At 36.7% G+C, this 11948-nt stretch overlaps 1 protein-coding gene across 2 annotated transcripts in view; it reads left to right on the top strand.

Moving 5' to 3' along the window:
- Window positions 1-11948, top strand: part of LOC144970893 (transforming growth factor-beta-induced protein ig-h3-like) — a 23379-nt gene continuing 11431 nt past the window's right edge. The window contains exons 1-9 of one of the 2 annotated variants that reach the window (XM_078911039.1): window positions 1-202; window positions 2961-3092; window positions 3889-4020; window positions 4791-4885; window positions 5771-5979; window positions 7243-7434; window positions 8144-8294; window positions 10667-10807; window positions 11713-11925. In XM_078911039.1, the coding sequence (XP_078767165.1) occupies window positions 18-202; window positions 2961-3092; window positions 3889-4020; window positions 4791-4885; window positions 5771-5979; window positions 7243-7434; window positions 8144-8294; window positions 10667-10807; window positions 11713-11925 (1450 nt within the window). In that variant the 5' untranslated portion in view covers window positions 1-17. Of the gene's footprint in view, window positions 203-2960; window positions 3093-3888; window positions 4021-4790; window positions 4886-5770; window positions 5980-7242; window positions 7435-8140; window positions 8295-10666; window positions 10808-11712; window positions 11926-11948 lie in introns of both variants that reach the window. The other variant, XM_078911031.1, reaches the window with a different exon arrangement.

Raw genomic sequence — 11948 nt, 5'->3', positions numbered from 1 at the left:
AGGTTCGTACCTAAATCATGTCCAAATTATACCTGGTTTTGTTGTTGGCGGCTTGTCTAGTTGCCATGACAACCGCTAGACACGGCCACAGAAGAAGACCGTGGAATCGTCACAGGGCGGAAAGAAGACATCGTGCAAGATCATCACCCCTAGAGCTATATCGGAACATGTCGCCTAGAGTGATGTGGGAAGCCGCTATGAGGTAACAGTTCATAAAAATAATAAATTGAGTTTTATATAGCGCAATATCCACTAAATGTGCCCAAAGCGCTTTACAAGAGGTCCCTGGTCAACAGCAACATTTAATATGTAGGACGGGACATGACGCCTGTTAGGCGATATTACAATTTTTCGGACAAAGATAAAGCTGTTAACGGCCAGGTACTCATTTTACACCTGAGTACGGTGAAAAAATGTGAGTAAAGAGCCTTTTCCAAGGACTCAACTATGCGCCAAGCGCGAGGCTCGAACCCAGGACCTTACGATCCGAAAGCGAGTGTCATACCACTACCACATAGCCGCACAATACTACAGCTGTATGAAAAAATATCTTCGGTCCTGTAGAGCTGTTCATGAGTAGAAAAACATGTTTTTAAAAAAATACATTTAAAAAGATAAAGAAACGAAAAGAAAAAAAAATTAAGTATTTTTATTTTGAATTGAGATGTATTATGAAGATCATTATTCAGAAAATGTGCTTTACTCACTCAATCCTGGAGATTTTTGTTACTTTTCAAATTTGGAAAAAATGTATTAAAAATGAGTATGTACATAGCTTGTTATATTCAACTACCATTACTATGCAAAAACTAAAAACATTAGCTTTCATACTCTGCATACAATTTGTCTTTTTAAAAATGTAATAAATAGGCATTGGTTAAAAGTAAACTGGGTAACCTACGGATATAGTCGGTGTTAGGGTTGAGTGAGTTATTGCTACAGCTGCATGAAAAAATATCTTCGGTCCTGTAGAACCTATCAAGAGTGAAAAACATGTTTTTAAAAAAATACATTAAAAAAGATAAAGAAACGAAAAGAAAAAAAAATTAAGTGTTTTTATTTTGAATTGAGATATATTATGAAGATCATTTTTCAGAAAGTGTGCTTTACCCTCCCCTTACCAACTATAGGAAAATCACATTCGTCACATTCGTTACGATCCAACCAATATTTTTCTTAATCAATTTTCTTTTCTACATCATAAGATTTAAAGATAATGAACTGTGTGTTGTAAAGCATGTTTTGCTAAAGAAATTATGTATCGCAAGAACTTACTGCAATTGTGTTTGAGTGATAAAAATATATTTTTGTGTTAGTTAAGTGTGGAGTTTTGGGGGAAAATCCTGCAAATGGCTGATAAGGAGAGAGTTAATGCGCTTTATAAAGTTGGCCTCGATCCAAGAGCAACACTTAACATGCTAGGAAGAGACCTAATGCCATTATTGATTAATATTGTTTATTGACATCGTTTTACCCACCAGGCATTCATTTTGCATACGATGAGTACGATGGTCAAATCTGAATAAAAAACATTTTTCAAAGACTTGAATTTCTTCCACTTATAACAGGACAGTTTTTTTGTTTTTTTTTTTTAAACAGAAAAACAGTTGCCGCAGTTCAATAAAGCCGTTTTCCCTACCTTTTGTTGGAAAATTATCCCTATCTGTATCAAACAATCTCAAACCTGGCATTTCTTACATGTGTGCGGCTATGTGGTCAAGTGGTATGATACTCCCTTTCGGATCGGAAGGTCCTGGGTTCGAGCCTCGCGCTCGGCGCATAGCTGAGTCCTAGGAAAAGGCTCTTTACTCATATTCTCCCACCGTGCTCAGGTGTAAAATGAGTACCTGGCCGTTAACAGCGGTGTCTTTCTCCAAAATAATTTTAATATCGGCTAACAGGCGTCATGTCCCGTCCTACATGTTAAATGTTGCTGTTCACCAGGGACCCCTTGTAAAGCGCTTTGAGCACATTTAGTGGATATTGCGCTATATAAAGCTCAATTTTAATTTTAAAACCGATTTGACAAGTCCTCTAATATTTATAAGCATCTCGAATACACAAAGCCTTAATTCTTATGAAATATGATTTCCCGTAGCCTGGTGGGGAATTCATAAACGATTCAGCTTTTATATAACACAATATCCACTAAATGTGCTCAAAGCGCTTTACAAATTAAATGAGGCATCGTGAGGCGCATTGAGCATGGTGAGTGAATCCGTTGAAATATAAAACCGGTAACAAAGAGAATCATGTTTGTCTATTCATTTATATATTATTTCCCAAACTTTTGATATAATAAGATTAAAAAAGAACGTATATTATGGTATTATGTGTGTTATAACAATCTGAAAATGTGTGTATGAACCGGTGCCAGCTAAAGCTAAAAAAGATTCAAGAACAAAAATTATCCCCCCCCCCCCCCGCCACAAAAATAAAATCAGCCTACTTCAACTGGAGTAATCAGAGGGTCTGAGGTTCGATCCCCTGTCGAAATGGAATGATTTTTTAAGGATGATTTTTCCTTGTAATATTTTTCTTTCAGTTTTGACGAACATGAAATACACCTTTCAAAATCATTTTTTTACCTCTGTAAAACAACCAAAAAAAAAAGTAGTCCTACTTCAGAGCCATTATGCCCTGGGAGCCGGAGTTTATCCCGGTTTATAGCGTGAAGCATGTAATAGCAATTGCTTGTCAACCTTTTGATAAGACGCTAGTCTCTCGCAAAGTACTTTCCGCCAGATCAAACAGACACAGCTACCCAATCACTGCCTAGTGCTAGTGGTCAGGGAAGGGGGGGGGGGGGGAGGAAATAATCTCAACTTCTCTCGAGATCGATCTCGGTTACTTTGCATGTGAAGCGAGTGCTCTACCAACTGAGCTATCGGGGAACCTCTGTCTTACCAGCACAGAAGTTACTCCCAATGTTTCAATTTGAGTGTGTCCTATGTCGACAGTGCTAACCACCATGGTATCGACCAAATTGCAGCGGAACTCGATTGGTTTGAATCCGACTACAGCAATCCATTCCTGTCAGCGTTCTTCTCAATGGGGCACAGGACTGAACCAAACAAACCGTGGTGGCAAGGGTAAGAATTCATTCATTCATTCATTCATTCATTCATTCATTCATTCATTATTATTATTATTCCTCCTCCTCCCTCCTCTCCTCCTCCTCTTCTTCTTCTTCTTCTTCTTCTTCTTCTTCTTCTTCTTCTTCTTCTTCTTCTTCTTCTCCTTCTTCTTCTTCTTCTTCTTCTTCTTCTTCTTCTTCTTCTTCTTCTTCTTCTTCTTCTTCTTCTTCTCTTCTTCTTCTTCTTCTTCTTCTTCTTCTTCATCTCTTCTTCTTCTTCTTCTTCATCATCATCATCTCCTTCTCCTTCTCCTCTTTCTCCTTCTTCTTCTCACCACCACAACCACAATCACCACCACCAAAACCACCACCATCATCATCATCATCATTATCATCATAGTCATCATCATCATCACCATCATCATCATCATCATCATCATCTTCATCATCATCATCATCATCATCATCATCGTCATCATCATCATAATCATCATCAAGCACTACAACAACAACAACAACGACAACAACAACAACAACACCAACAACAACGACAACAACAACAACAACAACAACAACAACAACAACAGCAACTACAACATTACCAATCATCAGCTTGAGACTTTCTTTTCAAGTCTTCGAAGATTAATCGAATTCTCCAAAGTACTAAGTGGTGATTATTCTTTTTAATGAAGGAATGTGTCCTCAATTTTATATCTATGAGAAAGACAAACGTTTCATAAGCTTCAAGTTGACAGATCCACCCCCCATGACCCGTTCACACGAATTCGTGTCGATTTGTTTTTATTCTTCAGCCCAAACATCTGTGAAAAGAAGACAGAAGAGGTGAAGAACGCCACAGAGACAGAAGGTGACATCATGGTCCATTTTACATCCAGCTCTCAGCAATGTGATGTCTCTGAATCGGCTTACAAGTGCCGACTTGTGTGAGTTTACTACTACTACTACTACTACTACTACTACTACTACTACTACTACTACTACTACTACTACTACTACTACTACTACTACTACTACTACTACTACTATACTACTACTACTACTACTACTACTACTACTACTACTACTACTATACTTACTACTACTACTACTATACTACTACTACTACTCTACTACTATACTACTACGACTACTACTACTACTATTTCTACGACTACTACCAGACTATACACGTTCAATGTTACACATGTTTTGTGTGTTGGTCCGTTATACTTCCGGATGGCAATGTTGTGAGCTTCTAAGCCAGGCGCATACTATCTATAGTCAGACTGATATAATTTAGTGAGGATTACTCATAAAAATGGCTGGCTAAGAACAATAACAGAGAGCTGAGTGATGTTCATTTCATTCCTTTTATAGATAGTTCGAAGTTGACGTCACTCAGGCATTTTCATTGTTTTTTTGCCATCCGCGTTTATGAGTACTTCTCACTAAACTGCATTAACCAGACTATAAACGATCATGGTTACACACAGTGTTGTGTGTTGGTCCGTTATACTTCCGGGTGGCAATGTTGTGAACTTCTTAGCCAAGCGCATACTATCTATAGCATCCCAACAAACGGGTCCAATTTTTCCCTAAACTCAAAACACCTTTAACATGTTCTTACCTTTGTGTTTCCAGCTTTAAATTAGACGTCTCGTTACATTTTACAGACAGGATTAGTTTATTCTGAAATCATTTATTCTTTAACCAGAGAGGAGAATGTAGACGGACGAAGGGATGTAACGATTGTTTACGAGTGTTGCCATGGATATACTAGACGCAAGGGTGATTTTGGCTGTCCTAAGAGTAAGTACGGAATCTATCCCTTGAAAATTATAGATTATTAATAGCCATTGTGGTTAACTGGATCTGACGAACTTAACTGGTGTTACAAAACGCTTTGAGCACACCTTGTGAATGTTGCCTATTTAAAAGCTCAAGTTAATTTGTGTGTGTGTGTGTGTGTGTGTAGATGTTTATAGACTTAAATATTAAATCATTCTGTTGTACTCTGAATATACACATTTCAAACAATTTTGTCAAGAAACCTTTTACTTCAAAAATGGATCTATTATCAAAATTACGCCCAACTTGTCAACAATTCTGAAACATGGCACGTCTTGAATAAAGAAACAAAGACGAACAAGAAGAAGGTGAAGAAGAAGAAGAAGAAGAAGAAGAAGAAGAAGAAGAAGAAGAAGAAGAAGAAGAAGAGGGAGGAGGAGGAGGAGGAGGAGGAGGAGGAGGAGGAGGAGGAGGAGGAACAGGAGGAGGAGGGGGAGGAGAAGAAGAACAAGAAGAAGAAGAAGAAGGTGAAGAAGAAGAAGAAGAAGAAGAAGAAGAAGAAGAAGAAGAAGAAGAAGAAGAAGAAGAAGAAGAAGAAGAAGAAGAAGAAGAAGAAGAAGAAGAAGAAGAAAAAGAAGAAGAAGAAGAAGAAGAAGAAGAAGAAGAAGAAGAGGAGGAGGAGGAGGAGGAGGAGGAGGAGGAACAGGAGGAGGAGGGGGAGAAGAAGAAGGAGAAGAAGAAGAAGAAGAAGAGAAGAAGAAGAAAAAGAAGAAGGATAAGAAGGAGGAGGAGGAGGAGGAGGAGGAGGAGGAGGAGGAGGAGGAGGAGGAGGAGGAGGAGGAGGAGGAGAAGGAGGAGGAGAATGGGGAGGGAATCATGAATTATGTTCTTTATGAATCTTCACAGAGATAGAGATGAAAAATTTGGTTGAAGAAGCCAAGGACCTGGGTTTGACTGAGTTCTTGCAGGCGGTCGAAATGCTGGAACTGACGGAACAGCTGAAGACTGGGAACCTGACTGTGTTTGCACCAATCAATGGGGGCTTTGGTCTGGACAGTCAGCTCATTAGCACCGATGGGAGACCGATCGTACCCGGGAAAACAAAGTTTCTTCAAGTGAGAACGTAGTTGTTCGTTTGTTTGGGTTTTACGGCACATGTCGTGATACATCTAGGTCGTTTCAGAGTAGGATCTGAGAGATTGGAACAAACAATTATAACTAAATCGTATAAAACCATATGTGAATAATTTCGGTTAAATTTGCAATAAGAGCTATAAAAATAAATCATCAGATGATATGTTATCTAATGTCTGAACCACATGATGTTATTAGATATGCATATATATCTCATCGTGCTCATGTGTAAAATGAGTACCTGGCCGTTAACAGCTTTGTCTTTGTCCGAAAAATTGTAATATCGCCTAACAGGGTCATGTCACGTCCTACATGTTGAATGTTGCTGTTGACCAGGGACACCTTTTAAAGCGCTTTGAGCATATTTAGTTGATATTGCACTATACAAAGCTGAATTTTTATAAATTTTTACAATTTATATGCATTTGAAAACAATTAAAACGACTACAGTTAAGGTAAATTGGCAGTAATAATTAGCACATTTCTTTATCATTTCACCTATATGATTTAACATTAACCAAAGAACTAGTGATAAACGGATTTTTAAAAAATAATTTTTCCCATGAGTTGTACTTTATATACCAATGTTCTACTATCTATATATATATAACATCACCAAAAAAAAAAAAATCAACATAATTTCGTGCCTCCAGAAAGCTGCTTGTCTTCAATTTTCGACTAAAATCATTAAATAGTATATCTATTTTTATATCCATTTATCTATTTATCCATCCATCTGTCTATCTATTTATCTATTATCTATCTATCTGTCATTTCGCTATCCATCTATCTATCTATCTATCTATCTATCTATTTATTACCTATCTGTCTCCACCAATCCATATATATATATCCGTCTGTCTTTCCTCTTACAATATAATATGTCTATTCATCTCGCTCTCTATGTATCCATCCTACATTCAATAATCCATCGATGAATCAATCAATCAGTCAATCAATCAATCTTTCTATCTATCTATCTATCTATCTACTTATCTGTCTGTTTGTATATCTAGCCATTATCTTTCTATCCATATCGTTCTCACTCTCATATCCCAGGACACCCATCAGCCTTAGTGGTGTCCGAGACGCTTCAGGGAGTCATCTCCTTATCGACCTATCTATCCATTAACTATCAATTTATTTGTCAATCTATCTAGACCATCATTTCTAGTCTACATGTGTATGTAAGATCAAATCAACACACACGCTTTACCTCCCTGTCTTTCTCATCCACATCCCAGGACGAACCAGCAGCTTTGGAATTTTCCGAACCATCTCTAGAGAGAACCATCGAAACACTCCAGGGAGCAATCCTAGGACACATGGTCGATGGAGCACATCGGAGCAGTTCCTTGAATGACGAGCAGGTTATGGACACTGGTCACATCGATGGGTCAACCGTTAGAATCAACTATTTTGCAAGACCAAATAATGTAATGAATATATGTATTTCTATACTATTTAGATTGATTTTATCTTTAAAAACAAAACTATAATAAAAATTGATCCTTTATATATTCACTCTACGTGCTCAAAGCGTTGCGTATTCTGAGAATCAAGGAAAAGCACTGCAAGATCCATTGATCACGCAAATCGAAAAAATGAATGAATGAATGAATATGCCTGCGCTGTCTCCATGGACGCTTGCTGTGAACAATGTAGGCCTATTTGTTATTTCGAATGTTTCAGTCTGTTCATTGTATCCAGTTAATGGTTTATTTCCATAAGTCTGTCCAGTGCAAGTGTCGAGGCAATTGGATGATTCTTTGTGTTGTTGAAATCAGTACTTCAGTTTTTTTCTAAATTAAATATAATATATTTTGTATCTGTTGAGATCTTGATTCACTGTTGTTGGAAGTGAAGTTGGCGTATGTCCTTTGTATTTGGCTCCTTGTTTGAAGTAATCGAAAGACCGCACATAAAACATACACAGTTATCCCAAGTTTTATATTATTTTCCACTCTAAATTCATTTTTAAAATCTAAATCAAACTGACATGATAAATAAGCTACTCAGGCAGTTAGTCATATTTATTTATCTATTTTAATCATTTATAAATTATTATTTATATTGATCCATTCATAATTTATTTATTTATTTTGTTTACTGATCTGGGTATATTTATTTATCGTCTTCCAGCAGTTGATGACCGCGAACTGTGTCCCTATTGAGTCACGTGACAACATTGCCAGCAATGGCGTCATCCATACTGTAGAGCGAGTCTTGAAACCTGTCACAAAGACTCTTCTGGAATTGGTCAAAACGAGGCCTGAACTTACTTTGCTGAAGACGGGTAATGGTCAATAGACGAGTAGATAACTTCTCTTACAGTGCAATCTGAATACAATCCAATGTCACGGATTCAACGAAATAAAAAATTCGACGAAAAGATGCATTTACTACTCCGATCGACAAAATCGAGAACCCAACGAAATCGAAGATTCCATAATATTAAGGATACATTTAATATTAATACTCGGATCTTACAAGGTTGAGGATCTTGAAAAATATTTTTTTTAAATAAAGCGATATCGCAGGTTCAACAGATAACTCAAAATTTCGGGTAATTATTTATAAATTAATGAACGTTGACACCCTTAATGGAACGAAAGTTCAGATTTCAAATATCCTATGGCCGGTGGCGGCGACTATATACTGTATCCAGAGTGCACTCGGGGAAAAACCCGCTGTAGTTATATTTATGTGTCTGATAAATTATAATGATTCTATTTGTTAAAAATTTATTTTTAACCCTTCTGACACTTTCCTACTCACTTCATCTCTTGTTGTTATCAACAAAAGTTCCTGCTCCACTCAGTTTTCTGAATAAAAAATTCACCCCAAATACCGGAGCATACTCAATGTCTCAAAAATTGTTTCTATGTTATATGTTTGTGTTGAGAATATTGGCTATTAAGCTTAAATGCTGGCCGCCGCGAAATTTTTATTCTCTATTGTCTTTTGGCTCAGTTTTTATGAGTTTCGGTCCATTATCCACAATATGTGACCCTCCGCCTCAAAACGGTATTATGTCGGGATGATTCAGACCCCAGAAAGTGAATTTAGAGATAGAATGATGAGAAATTGGACCTTAGAAGTTTTTGTAAAGCAAAAAGTAGTATTTATATTCCAGCATGACGTAGAGAAATTAAACCCAAGTTTGATATTGGTGGCTATAAATTCAATTTCCCTAACCGAGTGGATCCCGACATAATACCGCTTTGAGACGGTGGGTCACTTATGTGAAAATCCCTCGGGCTGTGTACGAAAAGTCCATACGTCTAGCTAAATGGGCCATTAGAGGTTACACATAGTTTTATATGTTGGTATGTTTAATTTGGCTGGTGGCTGTTGTAGGTGTTTTACCAAACTGTACAGCATCGTTAACCTTAAATAATAATAATAATAATAATACATGACATTTATAACGCGCATTTTCATCACTGGGTGATGCTCAATGCGCGAAACAATAATACAGTGACATTATTATACAAATGAAACATTATACAAACTACATCAACATAATATTATCATTATACAACAATGTAATAACTAAACATAAAGTCATTAATACAAGATATGTTATAATACATCCACATGCTATGTCAAATACGGAAATAATATAAAATAATGATATAATAACATAAACTAAATTAACATTCATATTGGGGTCAAATTACAAAGATGCATTAATCAAGATGTGTTTTAACAAAGAGATGGTGTTTTAACTTTGATTTAAATATTGATAAGGACTGCGCTTCTCTTATTCTTTTAGGAAGAGAGTTCCAGATGGAAGGTCCGACGTGACTGAACGATCTGCCGCCGTAAAATTTATATTTATATTTATTTGTAACAATTAATTTTGTAGAATCTAGTGCAGAACGTAGACTCCTCGTTGGCTTATAAGTTTCTAAAAATTCAGTAATATACAATGGTGCTTGATCATTAAGGCACTTATAGCACAATACTGCTAGTTTGAATTCGATTCTCACATTAACTGGTAACCAATGCAGCTCATACAAAAGTGGCAACGAGTAGGATGTTATCTTCTTTCTTAAAATCAATTTAGCAGCCGCATTCTGGATACTTTGAAGGCGTGATATTTTATCGTTGCTTACATTCGAGATTAACGAATTACAGTAATCTATTTTAGATAGTATGAAAGATGTTATTAGTTTGCATGTTACTTCTCTTGTTAGGAAAGGTCTAACTGAAGCAATTCTTTTTAAGCCTATTGTCAAACTTCTACATAGAGAATCAAAATGAGTGGACCCGGGTAATCATTACTCACTGATCAAGGGAGCGCATTAGACAACAAACGCATTAACTCACTCAACCCTAACAACGACTATATCCGTAGTTTACCCGGTTACTTTTACCACATACCTATTTATTGAACTTTTCTTAGACAAATTATAGGCGTAGAATCAAAGCTAATTTAAAGCTTTTTAGTTTTTGCATGTTAATGATAGTTGAATAAAACTATCTATGCACATGCTCATTTTTAATACATTTTTCTTCAAATTTTGAAACGTAGCAAAACTCTCTAGGATTGAGTGAATTAAATCAACCAGTATAAATATAGGTACCAAACGCACTCTCTCAAGGATGTCATGATCTTTTAACTTATCTTCCAACCCCCCCCCCCTCCCATCCTCCAACCAGTTCTGGCAGCGGCTGAATACGTTCCAAAACTAGAAGAGGACGGCAAACTCACCCTCCTGGCACCCACCAATGGAGCATTCCATAAGATGAGTCGTAGACTGAGAGAACGACTTCTCAGTGGAGACAAGAAATGTATAGAACGTAAGGATCTATTACTATAATTAAAGGAATTTCAAATTTGCCTAAAAACTTACAAACTGCATTTTTCAATTTGATAAAAATATTTTTTTAAAACTTAAAACGGCGATAAAATTGGAGAAATTACCATAATGTCAATGTTTCATATTCTTTTGATATAGATTTTTTAAAATATTTATATTTTTCTTCTTTTGAGTAATAACTGAAAGTCTGTTGTATTCAATAGTTACAACCAATGGAATCACTTGTTGCCTTGAGCTCTACTAACGACAACTCATTAGACCCTGTATAAAACTATAAAATGACGTCAAACTAAAGTCCAAGAGGGTTCTAGTGTCAGGCTATATTATGTTAACAATGGCTACGGTCTTAGTGTCAGGCTATATGTTAACGATGGCTACGGTCTTAGTGTCAGGCTATATGTTAACGATGGCTACGGTCTTAGTGTCAGGCTATATGTTAACGATGGCTACGCTAGAACCCACTATATTGGCGTCATTTTTTTAAGTTTGTACAACGCGTAGTGAGTTATAGATAGTGGTGCTCAAAGTAAACAACTGATCCCATTGGCTGAACTATTAAATACTAGTCACGGTTTTTTTACTTTTGTGGCTAAAGACTTACTTTTGACGTCATTTTTGGTCAATGTCAGGCTCTCAGTTTCCCAAAGCTACAGACTGACATATTATTTGCCAGTTTGGCATATATTAAAGGTAGCTATGGAATTAATGACCATTTGCCATGCATTTTTGTGAACTGGGAATCAATAGTCAAAAGGATGAAACGGGCTAAATGGCAGGAAATATTCTAGTTAGTTAGTGCTTAGTCACCTACAATTATATTCACATTTTTAAAAGAGATAGCGATAGAAACCGTCTTCATGGTTATTCTTTTTGTCTTTTCAACAGGGGTACTTCTGAATCACTTATTGCCAAATGTGATTTGTTCGGCCGCATTCCACAAGAACACAAAAACCATCAACCTGTTGGGCAAATACATCAAAGTGGCACGCACAGATGACGGAAAACTCTTTGTCAATGACGCTCAGATCATCAGCAAAGACGAAATGGGTCTGAACGGGGTCATGCATATCATCGATGACGTGTTGATCCCAGAGGAAGGTGTGTAGTGTGTAGGTAGTTTG

The sequence above is a fragment of the Berghia stephanieae genome, chromosome 1, assembly GCF_034508935.2.
Source record: "Berghia stephanieae isolate SIO BIC M18660-M18661 chromosome 1, UCSD_Bste_1.3, whole genome shotgun sequence".
NCBI classification, from domain to species: domain Eukaryota; kingdom Metazoa; phylum Mollusca; class Gastropoda; order Nudibranchia; family Aeolidiidae; genus Berghia; species Berghia stephanieae.
Note: the sequence above shows the minus strand (reverse complement) of the source record. Positions and strands in the feature narration are given on the sequence as shown.